The 20073-nt window shown below is 28.8% G+C and overlaps 3 protein-coding genes across 3 annotated transcripts; 2 read left to right on the forward strand and 1 right to left on the reverse strand.

The window, feature by feature from the left end:
• Positions 1–824: 824 nt before the first annotated feature.
• Positions 825–10649, reverse strand: PGO_125100 (hypothetical protein, conserved; the record flags this gene model as incomplete). Its single annotated transcript, XM_028689300.1, has 1 exon — positions 825–10649. The coding sequence occupies one exon, from the start codon at positions 10647–10649 to the stop codon at positions 825–827; it is 9825 nt and encodes a 3274-aa protein (XP_028545101.1).
• A 3006-nt stretch (positions 10650–13655) lies between these two features.
• On the forward strand, positions 13656–15503 carry PGO_125110 (hypothetical protein, conserved; the record flags this gene model as incomplete). Its single annotated transcript, XM_028689301.1, has 1 exon — positions 13656–15503. One exon carries the CDS (start codon positions 13656–13658, stop codon positions 15501–15503), a length of 1848 nt encoding a protein of 615 aa, XP_028545102.1.
• A 3002-nt stretch (positions 15504–18505) lies between these two features.
• Positions 18506–19014, forward strand: PGO_125120 (thioredoxin 1; the record flags this gene model as incomplete). Its single annotated transcript, XM_028689302.1, has 2 exons — positions 18506–18533; positions 18728–19014. The coding sequence occupies 2 exons, from the start codon at positions 18506–18508 to the stop codon at positions 19012–19014; spliced, it is 315 nt and encodes a 104-aa protein (XP_028545103.1).
• Positions 19015–20073: the final 1059 nt, after the last annotated feature.

Genomic DNA, 20073 nt, shown 5'->3' on the forward strand with positions numbered 1-20073 from the left:
TTTTTTTTGTGACATAATTAAAAAGTTACGCTTCAATAGGGGCGAATTCATATTTGCTTTCAGGAAGCGTGAATGCTTCGAATTTTTCGCAACACGTAGCTTTTTTGTATCCCAAGACGGGAACGGAAAAGAAACCATTGTGTAAACACCTCTAACATTTGTGTTTATTTATTTTTGTATTCGTTTGTTATCTTCATTATTTTCAAAAGGGTGACATGGGATATATAATCTTTTCGTTTATGGAGAAATATTAATGCCCCTTTTTTTTTTTTTTTTTTTTTTTTTTTTATTTATTTATTTTTGACCAATTGGAAGAACAAATAATATGATCATGTTTTGGGGTTATTAATACGTATCTTATGTGTGAGGAATAACTATTAATCTTCTTTATTTTTATTTTTTTTTGCATGGTCAAAATCAGTACTGAAAGGATGATGGCAATGCGTTAGTATAGGTATCCTTTCTTTGGGCGTTAAACGGAACGACAAAAAAAAAGAAAAAAAAAGGGTAACACATAAAGTGGAAACTTGAAGGTGAGTGAAAAGAAATAGGAACATATAAAGTGGAAACTTGAAGGAGCGAAAAGAAATACGAAAACACACAAGGGTAGTCTAACTACCCCCAAAAATTATTAAGTTCAAATAGAAAATATAGACATACACTCAAATATTAAAGGTCAATTCGAACAAAAAAAGAAACAGATAAACCCATGCATAATATATAAACATGTGGACATTAGCACATAATAATGCACAAAGACATGGAACTATGGGCGGAAACAGTGCATCCTACCAACCATCTTATAAGTGGAGTGGATCCCTAAATTATATACTCTTTCTCAAATTAAGCAACCTTTTTCGCAAGAAAATCAAGTTACTTAAACATTCGCAGGTCATATAATGATCATATATAGTAGTATTGTCTTCTCGACATGTGCTGAAATTTTTTTTATAAACTTGTTCACATATTTTATTTGAGAAAGGTGTTATATTTTTTCTCTTGTAATGGAGAATAGACTTGTAGCAATATTCACAAAATTTTTTATTGAACTCTTCATTAGATAATATAAATTGAGCATTTGCACTGTGATCATATTTTGTGATTCTGCTGTTTTTGTTGTTTCTATTTCCTTCCTCTTTTTTATATGCAAAATGATTTCCATTCATATTTATAATATAATTAATAATGTGATAAAAACGTGGAAATAAGCTTAATAAAATGTTAAGCATTACATAATTTTTACAGTATAATATTAAAGCCAGGGCATGCAATGGAAGTTTTAATAATAAAAAAATTCTTAATAAAAACCATATGATATCATTTTTTTGAATACAGCATATTTCAACAAAAGATAACTTTCTTTTTTTTTTTTTTTTTTCTTCTCTTTTCATTCCAGAATATTTATCATTGTCCATTATTTCTCTTTTAAAATCGATTATAGTGTTGCAAATATAGTTGTAAATTCTTTTTTTAATTTGATATTTTAAATACCTCTTGGAATGTTCCTTATTGTCTATATTACAAACCCGAAAATAATAACATAAATACTTTAATGTATTGTAAACAGGTATGTATTTATACACAGATGGCATAAAATAAGTTTCCAAAAATGTGTAATTTGTGAGTTTATTATATATATTATACGAATGTAAATTTTTTCGATATTCGTTTTGCTTATATTGTATTTCTTGTTTGCTCAATTTGCAAATGTTTTCCTCCCTTAGGTTGAAAGTTCCTTTCCTTTTGAAGTTTTCTCTCTTCCTTATAGAGAAATTTATATTAAAATGTTTCTTAAAAGATTTGTAAATATCAATAAGAAAGCAATTTGGAGATTCTTGCTGTGAAAAAGATTTATTAATAGATTCGTTTTCTTTTTCCATTTTATCAAAAATGATTTTGAGATTTTTCATGTGATATATATATTTCATATGTTCTTCATAATTCGCCTTAAAACTGTTCGATCTATTTTGAAGTGGTGCAACTTCCGGTTGGATATACTCATCACTAAGACTATCTTCCTCATGACATTTATCATTATAAATGCTGGAGTCCCTGTTCTCGAATATTATTTTTTTCATTTCTTTTTTACAAGTTTCTTGGTTCAGATGACCCTTATGTTGGTTCTCTGAATATTCATTTTCAGCGCTTCTTCTTTTTTTTTCACATTTCACATCATTCATGAAGGTTGATTTATCCCTTAAAGAACTTTCAGAGTTATTCAAGTTTACAAAATAAATGTCCATATTGGTATAATTATATTGAGACACGTCTATAGGGCATATTCCCCAAAAAGTGTTTTGAAATAAATTTGATTTAAAAAAATAAGAATGCGAAAAAAAAGAAAGAACATCTATTTTTAGACCTGTTAGAAAATAGTATAACTCGAACCACAACATGTTACGTATATAATAGCATACTATGTTTTGTATTAACAGGATAAATCTTGCATATATATTTTGTACATCTTTTAGGCTCATATCGTGTTCCTCTTCCTGGATTTGGTTATGAGATTCTTGCAGATTGGGGATATTATTCATTATGACTCTTGCTCCATCGTTACATATTCCCGATAATATTGCACAATCCAGTAGACTGATATTACAAGAGTGTAATTTAGAAAATGAATATAAATTGTTATGAGAAAAGTTTATTATATCTTGATTGTAAAAGAATTCGTACACAATTTTGTTCATTTTAAATTTTTTAAAAGAAAAACTTTTAATTTTTAAACCGAGTTTATTTCTGTCCTCTCCTTCTGAATCATCATTGGAGATGTAGTAATTATCCTGATTTGAGCATTTCCTCTGCGCTGAAATTTCGTTATATGCATTAATATTTTTTTTTTTGAGAAGCTGGACATTATCGATAGAAGCGTTTTCAAGTAAAAAGTGTAAAAAATCTCCACCATTTTGTTTTCTAAATTTAATTTTATTTAAAGTATTTGCACACAAAAGGTAGAAGAGAAAATTGTCATAATTATTTGTTCCTTTTGATACTTTTAAATTTATATATATATTTTTTTTTACTTCATCTTTTAACCCAAAATAATTGCAATGAAATACACGATCATTTCTGTTATTTTCAAATAGAATGTAAAATAATATGGATATGTAATGAATTAGACTTGCTGAATATTTTATATTATTTCTCAAACTCATACAAAGAAAGTACATACAATAATACTTCCGAACGTTGTAAATACCAATATAATTTTGTATATTAATTATGTATAATGAACATATGTTATATCTCTGGTATTGTAAACATAGCTGCATAAAATTATGTGGTGTGTAATTTCCTAGGGCATATATTAGTATGGCACTAACGTAAGGATCCGTCTTCCTTATAACATTTATTACAACTTCTGAAATGTGAAATTTACAAAACTTTTGTAGTATCTTTAGTACAACAAATAAGTGGAAAACCTCATTCCTTTTCAACACACATAACAGGTATAAAGCAGCATAGTAAACGTTAGAGTTTATTTTGTAAGCGTAATCACTTTTGAAATCGAACGGCTGATTTTGTAGTTCTTTCTCTTCCATGTGCAATTCTTGGGATGATTTCATATACGTGCTTCCATGCGAAGCTTCTACTCCTTCTCTCAACTTCAGTAAATATAAAATCATGTGGTTGATGTGTTCATCCTTTACATTTTTCTTTAAAAGGTTAATTTTGGGTATATCGCTTGGGGGTACACTTGAGCCCATTTCGTTCAAGAATGAAAAGAATTCCTCCCTTAATCTTTTCTCAGTTCTTTGCTCAGGTAACTGTACAGATGGTTTATCACATCTGTTATGAGATTTTTCCTTACCATCGTTCAAATTCTCTCCATATTTATACTTTTCCACTTGTTTCTCCCCATTTTGGACAAAAAACCGTACATTCTGGTTAATGCCCTCAGTTCTATGTAAGAGGAGAAATAGAATCTCTTTTAATCTACTCACATGATGCCTTTCTTTATACGTTTTGGAGAGAAATCGAGAATATAAAAGTGTTAGGGATATGTTCAAAATGCATTCGTCTCTATTTTTTTTAATTAAAACATTATAATATGGTGTTTCTCTGAGCCTGGTGATATAGTTGTACACAATTTTATATGCTGCAATGTAAAAATCAGTTAATTTTTTAAGAGATTTATACAAAACAACATCTAATATATTTATTGAAAATATATTTGAATTGATATATTTTTTTATAATATTAATTATTATATTTCCAATTTTTTTTTTTCGTGATTTTCTGTCATAAATAGGTTGGTTCTTATTTTTTATAAAAGAATATACATCACTATATAATTTAAAAAATTTTAATAAAATTATATTAATATAATTATTTATTTTAAAGCTGATCACATCGTATGATGAAGAGGATGAATATGAATTTGCATTGTTTGTTTTTGCCATGTCCCTTGTAATTTCTCTCCATTGTTCATGTTCTGCTGTTTTCTTTAATATATATCCCTCTTTTTCATTTAAAATAGTTTTTTTTCCTCCATTCCATATTTGATTGCACACAATATGTACATATAATCCCATATGATGTATCAAGTGATGCAAATGGCAATTATGGCTATCAATAAATTCGTTTAATTTTAAATATCTATAAATCAGCAATGGACAATTAACATACCTATTGTTGTAAAAAAACATGTTATTATTTTTTAATGCATCGAATAGACAAAATTGATTGGAACATTTACTTATACTTATTACACTCATCGTTTTGTTACTACTTATGTATAAATAGCATGCATTCCTCTTATTTTCTATCTCTTCAATAATGAAGTGGAAACTATATTTAAGCACATTTTTGTTCAATTTATTTACAACTTTTTTATCAGAATGTAACATATGGAAAAGTGCTGAAAGAAAAAATTTCTCTAATGTTTGGCCATTCCTCTGACATAACATGCCTCTCTTGCACGTCTTACACCTTTTGCACAAGTGTACATCCATGCAGGCATGATTTTTGTTCCTTTTGTTTCTCCTCATAATAATTTTATCATATAAAAAATTATTTTTTAAAACGTTCTTAAAATTACTAATGTAAAAAAGTGCTTCATTTTTTGATTTCTCCCATCGTTCCATGTCTGCATTATTCATTTTCTTTTTTAATCGAATTAAACTCCTATAATTGGTAGAATGTCTATTTAGTTTGTTCTTAAAAGTTTTTTCAAAACAGTTGAACTGCTTGTTAAATGTAACACCCTTCGATCGATTCGGAGTGAAGAAATCAAAAGAGGATGATTCTAATGAACATTCGAATGGTTCGCAATTTGGTAATTCATGAAATTGCTTCGCATTATTCCCAGATTCTGTTTTTACATTGTTTAATAATTCTTTAACTTGCATAAGATCCCTATTTTGTACCTCCTTCAGTTCATTTAATTTTTTTTCTCCCTTCGTTTTCTCCAGTTGATTTTTCTCACCATTTGTCCCTTCCTCTTTATTTACTTCCTCCCTGTGAACGCTTGAAAATATTGGATTGGAATAATTGTCACGACTCGATTTCTCACATACCCAATTAATGCTATACATTACATAAACCATATAATAGTAAAACAAATAGGTGTAATACATAGGCTTTGGCCACAAATATTTTATTGGTGCTGGGAGGGAGTAGTAACTGGATTTTTTATATCCTTTTACAACTTCTAAATAGTCTACATTAGTGCTGAAAATACGAGTAAATTCAAAATCATAACAATTATCATTGTCCTGATAAATGTGCAGAAAATAAACAGAATTATCATAATTAAGAAATACATAATTGTAAATATCAAACAATGCATAGAAGCAAATCGGTTCAATAAAGGCTTTATCCTTATTCAGGGGTAAAATGAAAACATTTTCTGATTTTAAAAAATATTCTGATTTTTCTGTATCATTAGCTTTTATTTTACTAATCTTAAAGCAAAATAAATTATAAAACGCATCAAGTATTATTAAAAATCTTTCACTAGATGTATGATGCTTATTCGTTGTATGGGACATACTAGATATGTACGATAAGTTGGACTCATTGAAATACCTTTTTTTCTCTCCTTTTTCTTCCATTTCTGCTTCTTCTTCTTCTTCTTTCTTTTCCTCTATGTCACTTTTGTCATAGTAAACATGGGTTAATATTGGTCTATACAACATCTTAATGGACAAAATATAATTACTAAAACGTAGCACATCATTTATGTAATAAAAGTATATGATATAGTAAAAATTATTTTTGTTCAAAATTTCTTCATAACAGTGTGTCAATTCGTTTATATACTGATACTCATTTTTCTTTTCATGACTTATCCTCATTTGTGCAAAATTTACATCATTGCACATGGGATCATTATAATGGGAGAAGTTTTTATTTTTAATTTTTTTTTTTTTTTCTTCTCTTTCTTCGTTTTCACTTATGTTTACATCACTCTCTAGAGTTGTACTACTTTCGCATAAGAAATTGTAATTGTCGATTCGTTTGCTATCATTCAAACAATTTTTATCTTTCTGAACATCTTGTTCATTTTTTATGTTAAGCATGCTTTTACGCGATGCTTCATGGTTATTCATTTTATACTGCAAATCGCCGTTGTCTTGTATAAACTTCGTTTTTCTATCAAAATGTGCTTCAGAATCAGGGCGTTTATATGGTATCTCATTTTTATGATCCACATTCGGATATATGGTTTCTCCATTTTGTTTTTTTTCATCAGTGCCATAATTATCATCATAATTATCAAAGGTAACTTCTCCCACTTGAGAGTTCTTCACGGAAATGGATCTCTCCTTCGCCTTGCACCTTTCAATTAAATAAGTGTCTAAAAACACATTCGGTTCTTCCTTCAGAAAGAAATTGTTGTAGAATGTGGAAAAGGGTTTTCTGTATATGTTCCCTTTGTTGTTATTAAAGTACTCTTCAAAATATTTGTAATACATATCGGATTCGCTGTGGTTAAAGTTAAAGAGGTAGTTCAATATTTTCTCCTCCTCTATGTATTGTTCTTTGTTCGATTGAGCTATTTCCGTTTTTGCGTAAGTTTTTTTAACTCGCCTTGATCTTTTGCGTTGTCGAATATATTCTTCTTTGAACCGACTCTTCACGTCCGCTTCGTCTACTTCATCTGCTTCGTCTACTTCATCTGCTTCGTCCACTTCATCTGCTTCGTCCACTTCATCCACTTCATCTGCTTCGTCCACTTCATCCACTTCATCTGCTTCGTCCACTTCATCCGATTTGCCCACTTCTCCAATTTTTCCCTCATGAAGCCCACCTTCAGGTATCCCATAGGGAGGAGTGCGAACCTCCGAATTTCCATAATCCATGTTGAAGAACTCGAAGTTGATGCTGGATTCCCTAGTCATCGTCCGTCTGAAAATTATGCTATTCTTATTATGAGGTTGATCTTTTTTCTTTTTGAAATGTTTAAAATTGTTTTCATCGTATCTATTATGTAAACAGGAAACGAAAAGAACATCATCAAAAATCCATCCAGATGGATAGTTATGAAAAAAAAATTTTAGATAATCATCAACAAAATAAGAAAATGTTTTTTTTTGAAAACTATAAATACATATTGATTTGAAAATAATTAACATATATGTATTACTAAAGTTTAAGTAGGACTTTTTTAGATATTTGAAAGGAGTTATAATTTCATTTATATTTACTACATTCTTCTCATTATCACTTAAATTAAAATTATTTATATTTGTATCAAACATAACTGCCTTATTTAAACCTATGTAGACTTTTTGGCACTTATCATTTGTGTAATAATTACTATTATAATGAAATATTTTATTATTGCTGTATATGTCATTTAGGTACAAAATATTTTTTACTTTGATGTAGTAATACTTTTTATCATCCATTTTAACATAAAACAGTTTGAAATCGTTAAAGACAAAGGCTACATTTACATGTGCGTATTTCATTTTGCATCTTGCACCATTATGTAACCTATTCTTCTTAAATATGTATGTATATTTTGTTCTTCTATTCCAAGTTAAGGTGTTTTCATATAGTGCACTGGAATAATTTGAGTCACCTCCCAATTGTTTTTCTGCATCCATTCTTGTATCAGTTGCTGATGATATAACATTTTTTTCATCATTAATTGACTCAAGTAAGCTGACCTCATGATTCTTCTCTTGTTCGTATACATGTTCCTTCGACTCCTGATAAGAATAAGAACCATTCTTCATCGAATAATATAAAGTTCCATTTGTGTTAAAAATATAATAACTGTTATTATTTACAGATATGAGGAAAAAATTTTGTTGTTTATTCCATAGTACAAAATTGTAGAAGTTATGCGGATTGCTGTATGCATTAAACATATCTATTGTGAATATACTTTTTTTAAATGTATGTTTGCATATGTACGGATATGTAGCATATGCTGTTATGATACAATCTTCGGTTATCACTAAAATAATTTTTCTATATATGTTCATGCTTATGTCTAATATGGAGGAACCTACAAATATACCAATGATTGGTTCCTTTTTCTTATACTTTAAATTACTATCACTGCATATCTTCTTCTTGCGACGGTGATAATTTTTTTGATCATTTTGGTCGTATCCACCATTAGCACGACTGTAATAGTTATTGCTGGCATTTTTCATTTCTCCTTCTTCGCCTTCTTCCACTTCTTCTTCCACTTCTTCTTCCACTTCTTCTTCTACTTCTTCTCCTACCTGTTCGTTCTGTTTTTTTTTTTTTTGTCTATTTTGACCTCTCTTCTCTTCCACCTTCTCCCCACTGAAGTGTCTCACGTGGACATCTTTTCCCGAATAATAGCAAGAGTCATTTTTAGGAACGTTAAAAAATTTGTGGTAAAAGGAAAAGATATAGAAGTTTCCTTCACGACATAGTAGTAATACATAATCATTGTGCATGCTAAATTCTACCTTTGCGATTCCTTTTATGGAAATTTTTTTCCTGTATTTGCTATTCTTTCGGATATCTGGATTTTTATTTTTTATAAACTTATACAGGTTGCTATCTCCGTTTTCACTGTGCAGGTACATTATTTTGCAGCTACCCTTGCTCATCTTCATTTGCTTGGTAATGTCATCGTTGTTACATTTACTATTACTACTGCTATAAGCAGCACTATTACTATTTCTGTTACCATTTCTGTTACCATTTCTGTTACCATTTCGGTTACCATTTCGGTTACCATTTCGGTTACCATTTCGGTTACCATTTCTGTTACCATTTCGGTTACCATTTCGGTTACCATTTCGGTTACCATTTCGGTTACCATTTCGGTTACCATTTCGGTTACCATTTCGGTTACCATTTCGGTTACCATTTCGGTTACCATTTCGGTTACCATTTCGGTTACTATTCCTGTTACTATTAGTGGTATTCCTTTTCTTTGGGGTCCCCTTTTGGTGCCTTCCCAATGTGAGCAAAATACGTCTCAATTTGTTGCAGCACGCTCGTACATGCAGACAGGGGGTAAACTTCCCCACATGCATTCTAATTCTCCATCCTTTTTTTGGGGAATAATAAATATAGCAATTTTTTTTTTTGGGAATTTTTTTTTTTTTATTTGCTCTTTTGAGTCGATTCAAAATGTACTTGGTGTCTGGGAGAACTTGTACATTTCTACAAGTTATATTTTTTTCCTTTTTTTTTTTTCTTGTCAAGGTTTTGGCTGCACTTGTACGATGTCTTGTTCCTTTCCTAAAATAAATTTTCTTAAGGCTTACAACGTGTGTGTTCATAACAAGTTTGTTAACATTATTATTTCTTCCATCCCTGTTCCCATTTCTGTTGGCATTCATATTATTTTCCACATTTCTGTTCTCTTTTTCGATAATTCTGTTGTGAGAGTCCCCCCTTGCTTGACGTGTAGAGGCAGCTAAAACAGCTTTGGCATTATCAGAAATAAATATTTCATCATTTTTATGAGAAAAAAATAAAATAATACTTTTCGTTATAACGAGACAATTTGAAGGAATGGGTATATGCAGAACCGTTATTAGCTTTATACTCACATATTTATGAATTTTTTTTTTTCTATACATTTTCTTGATATAGGTGATGTATGCATAGTATTCATTTTCATTTTCACTAGAATCATCATCAGAATATTCGTTGATGTTTATCGAATGTGCATTTTTTTCATAATCTAACATAACAAAGCTGTTCTTATTATCTATATTATAAGCATATACATATTTAAAATTTGAGCTTATTATATATATGGTGTTATCGAACGGTGATAAAAACACCTTGTTGTGATACCCGTATTTATGCACATGTTCATGCTTTAAAGCGTATATGCTAACGAAGGAAAAGTCATAATTATCGAACAAATAGAAACAAAATTTTGTTATTATAAAGACAAAGGAATTACATGTGCTTGAACTTATGTAAATTGATTCATCAATGAAATTTTCATCGATGATATCACTTTTATTTTTGCTTCCCACAGGAGAATCATCTTGGCCTCTTTGGGCAGTTTGGTCAATTTGAACATTTTTGCCAATTTTACCAATTTGATCATTCTGGTGATCAGATAAATCTTTTGTTTCATCTTTGAACTTTCCGTCGATGTGACTATTATTTCCCTTGTGTTCATTTTTTGGCACGTAAGTTTTTTTCCAAATTTTTATTTCATCTTCTTTATCTAAACATAGCATTTTCGTTTATACCTTCCCTATCTATATGTATTAGTGCTAACAAACAAATTCAAGTGCACATGTGTCAGTCAATGTATTCGGGGAATTGTTAAAATAGAAGCAGCTTGTTCTAACAAGAATTTCTCAGAGTTTGGATACATAATACTTTTTTCTGTAATTATTCTCCCTTTTTTTTTTTTTTTTTTTTGCTTCTTTAATTTGGAGAAAAACACAAAGAAAAAAAAGAGACCCTTACAGTGTGTGTGGAAGGTAACATTTATTATGTTTTATAATACATAGGAAAAATAAAAAAAAAAATGTGTTCGAATTTCCTCATAAAATATACACAATGATTTATATGTATATGTGATCATAACTTCATTTTTTTTTTCTCTCTCTCTTTTTTTTTTTTTTTTTTTTTTCTTTGCATTCATTTTTGTTCTGAAGGGGGGTGTATGAGACTATAGCAAAATAGGTGTTGATCTCCTTTTCCTTTTCATTTTTTAAGAATTTTTTTTATTTTTGGCTCTTTGCCTTAATCTGGATATTGATAATGCATTTTTTTCTTCATTGTCTCTCCATGGGAAATAGCTACACATAGAGAACGTAAGAGATTAAGCACTCATGAATAGTTAGAGATAGTTCTGGGGTTCATGATTATGTGAACAAATAAATATAAGCCATTTTTTGATATGCTTAATATGGGGGTATGTATGCATGCTACCACGCATAAATATTACGCGCTTTAAAATGTGTTCAGATTCAAAGGCAGTGGCGCATGAATATTAGTTTTATTCTTGTTATCTTAATCATAATTATATTATTACCATTATTACTACAGTCATTACAATCATTTTTATTGCAGCTATTCTTACTATTATTATTATTACTACTACTACTACTACTACTACTACTACTACTACTACTATTATTATTATTACTACTACTATTATTATTATTATTATTATTATTATTATTATTACTACTACTATTATTATTATTACTATTATTATTTTACTTCATTCTATATATTTTTTTTCTTTCTTACGCCTTTTTATCTCTCAGTAACTAAAGATGTAATATCTTTATTACTCGCTTTTTTCGCTCTACACTATATGCTGTAAGAAACGGTGCAAATGGTATAATGAAAAGATTGTGTAAAGCAGCAATAAGGTGTATATATATACTTATGCACATATATATACGTACGATCTGCTTGAAGAGCTTACGACATGTATCATATCACCCATTTAAAACCAACAAAACGGAGCCATCGCATATAACATATTTTAGTAGGAAAGAAGTATATATTATGCTTAATACACTTTGGATGAATTATAAAAAGATTTAAAAAAAAAAAAAAAATACTTTTTCCACTAAATTTTTGTTCCCGAATTTTTATAACCAAATTTTTGTATTTTAAATTTCATTAACAAATATCCAATGTACTAAATACTTTTAAATAATCGAAACAATTTTTACTTTTACATATTATTCCAAAGCATTACAAAAATACTCTTGCGATATTTCACCCCTATTAAATCATTCCCCACCTAACCCGAAGTGTATATAGAGTAGGATTACTTATGATAAATTTAAATTCTTAAATTATCACATATTTCTCTGCATTTTATTTTAATAAAGAGAACAAAAAATAAAAAAAAAAAAGATAGGAAGAGATAGATAGTTGATAAGCATAAAGATGTGATGTAACATCTTTCATACAGTTTCTAATAGCGTTCCCCCTTTTACCGTAATTATTTTCATGAGTTTCCAAAAAAGCAAGTTAGTTGTAATGTCAGAAAATTTCAATGGCACTAAAAAGAACTTGTGGCTCTTTATGTTTTCAAAAAAAACAAAAAAAAAAAAAAAAAAAAAATTTTTCCTAAATTGAAGTTTAAAGCGACAAAAGAATTTACATGTAGGTGTGTATATATATGTATGAATGAGTTCATATACCTATATGTACGTGCAATTGAAAAAACATATATACATATCTACATGTATGTGAAAGTGAACAAACATATATACATATCTACATGTATGTGAAAGTGAACAAACATATATACATATCTACATGTATGTGAAAGTGAACAAACATATATACATATCTACATGTATGTGAAAGTGAACAAACATATATACATATCTACATGTATGTGAAAGTGAACAAACATATATACATATCTACATGTATGTGCAAGTGAGCACATATATATACATATATACCTACATGTATGTGTATGTGTCAAGCTTTGATTGAAAGAATTATATCAAATTATCATTTGTATATGTATATACATATAACATTTTCCGTTTTACATGTATATGCTTGGTATATTTGCACCATACTCGTTAACCCAATTGCGTGCATATATGCAGAAGATGTACAAGTACACAAAAGCATTTAATAGAATTTAAAAAAAAAAAAAAAAAAAAATTTCAGTTAAAATTTAGTTAAAATTAAAATTGAAATAATTAAACAACGCTTTTACTGCTATGTAGGAAAAAAAAAAAAAAAAAAAAAAAAAAAAAAGGAAATTCACTACATTGCAACTTTGGAAAACGTTGGAAATGCTTTTTTTTTTTTTTTTTTTTTTTTGGTTTTTCTTTAAAATTTTGCAAAAAATTTTATACTTTTTCTCATTAGTACGTGAACAAAACCTTTTTAGTTAATTTTTATTTTGTGCACATTTTAATTTTATTCCCCCTCAATACACACAAATATTCTGCATATACACACTACTGACATACATATAAATACAGGTTAATATTTACACAAACGTGAATGTGCATAAACGAATTTATTTACTTGATATAAAAGAAAATATTCCAAGAAAGTTTCTGTTCAGTTTATTCTACATTTGTGTGTAGCCTGTTTTTATCCACATTTTTCCGATATTTTTTTTTTGCTCGAACCGTAAAAGAATCAAAAATAGTTACACATACCTCAAAAAAGCTAATCAAAGGATAGAAAAATTCATTGAATAGAACAACACTATAGTAAAGAATAAGAAATATATAAAAATGTCGACAAACAAACGGAAAAGTAAAAAGTTGAATTTGCTGAAGGATCAAATGTTCCTCACTAAAAAGTACGTAGACATGAATGATCCGATATACGATAGCGAAATAGAAGACGAGAATTGCTTCTACACAGTGGTCAATGCTGAAGAAATCGAATATTCTCAAAAAGTATCCGAGATGAAAAATAAAATGTTTGAAGATATGAATATTTTGTCTTTTGAAGATTTTGAAAAGAATAGCGATACACTAATTAACAACTTTTTTGTAAGCTACAATTTTCAAGAATTTATTGAAGGTCTAAAAGAGTTAAATGTTAAGAAATATAACGATTTTTTAATTTTGCAATTAATAAAGAAATCTTTTGACAAAGATGATGAGTGTCAAATTAATGTGTCCTGTTTGTTAAACGTTCTAAATATCACGAAATTGATTATCCCTGAACAAGTACAGAGAGCTTTTGAGAAAGTTCTATTAAGTTTAGATGACATTAAGTTGGATTGTCCAACATGTTATGAAATTTTTTTAATGTATGTTAGATTTAGTACACTGGACAATGTGATAGATAAAAATTATATTTTGAAATTACCCACTGGTTTTTTCGATGCTTTGGATATAGACAGCTGGGATGAAAATGAATTGGGCTTATTGAATTCACAGGAAAATGACCAAGTTGCAGATGAGGATTCATACCTTACGGAGAATAATCAAGAGAATAAAATGGAAGATAAGCTGAACACCTCAAATAGACAATTACTTACTAACGCAGAAGAACACACAAATGGGGGCTCATCTACAAACGAAGATTCTTCCAACACGAATTTGCTTGAGAAGTACGACATGTATGCACAAAATCTGGAAAATGTAGAGGAGAAAAAAAAAGTGAAAGATGAGATGTGGAAAGACACCATGTTGTGGGTACTGGATCTTAATATAAAGCAAATACAGAAAGAAAAAAAAGAATTTAAACAAAAATCACGGGATTTTTTAGTAGACTTTTTCAATGATGGAGACACGAATGAAGTAGTCGAATTTTTGAGCAATACAAATAGCTTATTTCATTATGAATTTATTAGAATAAGTATAATAGAATCATTCAGCAAAAATAATATTTGTCGAAAGTATATATCATATTTATTGGATAATTTGTGCGAAACTTATTATTTCAAGAATGATATTATTATAGCCTTCATAAGAATTATAGGTTATATTGATGATTACGAAATTGATTTTCCTCAAGCAAAAGAAATGATTTGTAAATTTTTATTAAGATGTATATATGACGATGTGTTATATCCTGCCTTTTTGAGTGATATATACAAATTACACATTGGTGGTATGACTGGTATGATGATTTGCAACAAAACACAACAAAGGATCCATAATAAGAAAAAATTAAATATAAATAACATTAATTACATTTGGGATGAAGATGATACATATGAAAAAATGAAATTAAAAAGGAAAATTAATAATACACTATTAGAATACTTTTATTCATACATAGATGAACAGGAATTTTATCTCCACGTTGATGAATTTCTACCTTTATATCATGATCTTTGTAATTATGTTGTTAAAAAAATGTTTGTGCTTAATGTGGATATTAACAATGACCTGAATTTATCTTTCAAACTTGTCGATTACTTATTAAGCAAAAATTTTATCACTGAAAAAAATATTGAAGGAGGGGTTATGGAAGTTATGAACTCCCTGAAGGACATTATGTTGGATATACCAAAGTACCCTGAAGAGTTCATTAAAATCTTGAATTACCTGCTCCAAAAGAAATACATAGGGAAAAATACATTTGATGCTGTCTCTAAGGAAATTGAACAATTTAGTGTGTAACTTAGTTTTATGTACGACGTGCTAAATAGATAAATTCCCTTAAGGGGGAGGAGGTCTCCCTGTGAGCTATGTGTGAAAGTAAGAGACCAATTATTTTTGCACGTCAGGAGGTATGTTTCACCCGCCCGTGTGCGTATTTGCCAATTTAGCAATTTTCCCACGTGAAAGTGGTGAAAATATGTGAACACTTTATCGAGTCAAAGGGGCCAAAGGGCAAAGTTGGTTTACACACATATATATATATATATTTTCTCTTCATTGCACACGCATTTATGCAAAAGGGCTTATAGCTTAATTTTAATGTATACGAGTGTAAATATTAATCCTTATATTTATATGTATATATGTGTGTCTGCATATTTATTCGTATACCCCTCCTATACACATCATTTGTGAGGGACATGTGCATATTTTAATCCATATAAATACATGCATGCTAATAGTTTGCTACTACTTGCAATCGACTTGTTCAAATACTGTACTAAAAAATTATCACGGTTTATATGCTAACTTATACATGTGATCATGTTAATATATGAACTTTTCCTTTATTTCGTTATTTCGTTATTTCGTCATTTCGTCATTTCGTCATTTCGTCATTTCGTCATTTCGTCATTTCGTCATTTCGTCATTTCGTCATTTCGTTACTTCTTTATTTTGTTATTTCTTTCTTTCTTAATTTTATTTTATTTTTTTTTTTTTTTTTTTACCGTGATGCGTAAGTTCGAATATTATATTTGAATAATGGGTGTGTGTATTATGGTATAAATTTTACTGGGCATGTGAGCGAGCATTTTCTCCACGTGTATAATTTGCATCATGTGTGTGTATATGCCACTCCTGTATATGTGTATATTTATGCCCGCGCATGTATATATATATATATATATATATATATATATATAGATCATTCCCCCACACAACATATAAGGTTTGTATAGGTTGACAAAATGCTTGTGCATAAATTGGGGTGGGGTGATGATTATCGAATACACCATTAGCACATTTCATTAAAGAACAGTCCATAAGGAATCGCCTTTAAACGGACAACTTATGAAATGCAGTTTTTTTTCTCCACCCTCCTTGAAATCTTAGACATTTTTAATTAAACTTATTCCAATCGTTATATTATTTCTCTTGGCATTTTGACAAAAAAAATAAAAAAATAAAAATAAAATGGCCAAAAAATAAAAAAAAAAAAACCATAGAGAACTTACTTTATATTTAAATAAACATTTATAACGAATTCATTTTATTTTATTTTTTCAAAACAGAGAAAACTGAGAACAAAATGGAATTGTAAAAATGAATTAACATAAAGGTAATTATGCTTTTGTTAAATTATATCCACACCCTTAGGTCCATTTTTGAAAATAATACAGTGTTATGCGAGGGATTGTGAGTATGCACATTTGTGTAGAACAGGAATGTGTCTATGCGAGAAGCGGATTGCAAAACATTATTGGGCCTCACATTGGCATATCAATCTTAGGCATATCCAACAATATTAGTAGAACAGTGATACACCAAAACTCTGTTCGTGTTCTTCTTTCCCAAAATGCACATCATACCTTTTTTGTAATACATAAATGTCCGTTCAAAATTGTGTAAAAAAAATAAAACAAAAAAGATAAATACATTATGAATTCATTTTATTGAATTATATACTGCTTAATCGGACGTTGAAAAAAAAAAAAAAAAAAATATAGAGTTTAAAACATATTAAGCTAAGTTGAAAATGGTAAATTGCGGGATTGACAAAAAGGAGGATGGGGGGTTATTATACACTTCCACATTTGTGTTATATTCATATTGAATAATATTGCTATTACCATTCAAAAATCTTTACACTTGATAGGGATTCATGGGTATGCTGGTACACTTTCATCCTAGTGTCATGGGAACCTTTTAAGGTAAATTGTGGGAAAAAAATATAAAAAATATAAAAAATATAAAAAAATAATTTAGAAAATAACCTTATTTTATGTACCTCTTTTTTATTTACTTTTATCACTTTATATACAGTGACTATCTATCATTTAAACACTTGCTTTTCGAGAGCTGTCTATGCCTTTAACCGTACTCTCGTCATAAAATGAATTCCCTTTTTTGTGCACATAAGTGTGCTTGTGTGCTTATTCACTTGACCATATTCCTTCATGGAAGTTCGAAATGTAAGTGAGCATGCAATCATACGTAGTGTGTGTATGTTTATAGTTTACGTAATATCTGTCCCAATCTTTGTTTCATGTTAAGCCATGCGCACTTTAATGTGCTTTTTGTGTTCATATAACATATGCAAACTTTGTGGTACACATAAGATTCAAGTCACAGGGATGCTTTTCCTGCCTTGGAATTTTTTTTTTTTTTTTTTGTTTTTAAGCGCAGAATTTTCTGGGTATATGTTACACAGTAAAAGGTTTCTAATTCAATTTTTTAAGTTACTTTTTGAGACTATACTTCGAGCATTGAACAAATGACGCACTTCTCTTTTACTGATCTTAATCGTAAAATTAAATTTATGGAATGAAAAAAGGTGATGCATGCAAGCTAGCATAAATGGAGAGGTAGCGAATAAAGAAGCTTTTATACCCCATTTAAAAAAAAAAAAAAAAAAAAGTACCCTTTGGTCTCCCACCCTTATTTTCTCTAGGAAATTTATTTATCTTTTGTGCACGAAGAAGCATAAATACAAAAGGATGTGCATATTAATATGCATATATATAAGTGCATAAATATTTATACATTTCTATTTTCTCTTTACTCACAAAAAATTAAAAACGTAAAATTTCCATGAAAATAAATCTCAAACATTAACACTGTACCATAAGCATGTAAGTATGTATATTTCCCATTATAAAACTTGTACATAAGAATCTGTTTATTATTATAACATTTTCCAGAATAGCTTTTTACGACAATTTTGTGACATTATCTGGTAACATAAGTGTACACACGTCCCTCCAACTTGAAATTTTTTTTTTTTTTTTCGAAACGTGAAAATGGTTAAAATTGTTGGGAGTCAAGCAGGTGAGAAATTTGTTCGCGCAGCTATACCTTTTATTGGGTATGATCCGCATATGTGGAGGCGTATAAACATGGTCGTATGGATAAAAACGTATTAACAAATAAACAGACATAATTATACATGTATGAATACTTAATATGTACTCATATTCTTTTTTCCTCCCTGCTCTGCATTTTGTTGCACATTAAACTCACAGATTTCGAAGCAATCATTTCCCAGAATGAATTAGTCATCGTAGACTTTTTTGCCGAATGGTGTGGGCCCTGTAAAAGAATAGCACCATTTTATGAAGAGTGCTCAAAGAAATATACCAAGATGGTTTTCATAAAAGTTGATGTTGATGAAGTGTCCGAGGTTACGGAGAAGGAAAATATAACATCCATGCCAACCTTTAAGGTTTACAAAAATGGAAATGCTGTGGATACATTATTAGGAGCTAATGACACAGCGTTGAAGCAGCTCATTGAGAAACATGCATCCTAAGTTAAAAGAAGATGACTAATGAATGGAATAAATGGATATGCAAAATGAAAAACTTATTCATTCCCTTGTGTGCAATAATTTGTTATCTAATTTTTCTACCTATATCTCTACCTATTTATTATAGACCTGTTGAAAAGCATTTTTTTTTTTTTTTTTTTTTCACAAATGCATGAAATTTTCTGATTATTTTAAGTGAGTATGTATGAGAAGTTTACTAAAATTAGTTATTGTGTTGTTTACGTTTATATATATGTGGGAACTCATATATTTTTTGTTTATGTACTAAACAAGTTAGGAAAGAAAAAAAAAAAAAGAAAATGCAACACATATAGAGGAAGATATCTCCATATAAATAGTCTTAACACAATTAAGCAATTGAAAGTCTGACTTTTATAACGAAACGTTGAACGGGTGTAACATTTTATTTTAATTTTAATTCCCAAAAAGGGAAGAAAAATAGGAAACATGCACACATTTGCATTTATCTATCACATGTGTATGTATATATATATTTATATGCCCATGTTTGCACAGATACAAAGAAAACCCTATTCAACTAGCCACGCTTAAATAACGAATGAGACATGAGAAAGACAACTACATAAAATGAAAAGGCGCTGCAAAAACAAAAACTCAGTAATATTAAAATCTCACAATTTGAAAAACGGTCACACGTGTACTTATGCGAATGTCTCGGGCATTCGTACATAATCTAGATATGTGTGCGAAAAAAACATTTAAAAAAAAGAAGCAATCAAAGCAGTAACAAAAAAAAAGAAGTAATCAAAATAATAACAAAAAAAAAAGAAGCAATCAAAACAGTAACAAAAAAAAAGAAATCAAAATAATAACAAAAAAAAAAAAACAAACAAAAAAAAAAAAAAAAAAAAAAAAAAAAAAAAAAAAAAAAAAAAAAAAAAAAAAAAAAAAAATAACAAAAAAAAAGAAAAAAACAAAACAATAACAAAAAAAAAAAAAAGAAACAAACAAAAAAAAAAAAAAAAAAAAAAAAAAAAAAAAAAAAAAAAAAAAAAAAAAAAAAAAAAAAAAAAAAAAAAA

Source organism: Plasmodium gonderi (genome assembly GCF_002157705.1).
Source record: "Plasmodium gonderi DNA, contig: Chr12, whole genome shotgun sequence".
Classification (NCBI taxonomy): Eukaryota; Apicomplexa; class Aconoidasida; order Haemosporida; family Plasmodiidae; genus Plasmodium; species Plasmodium gonderi.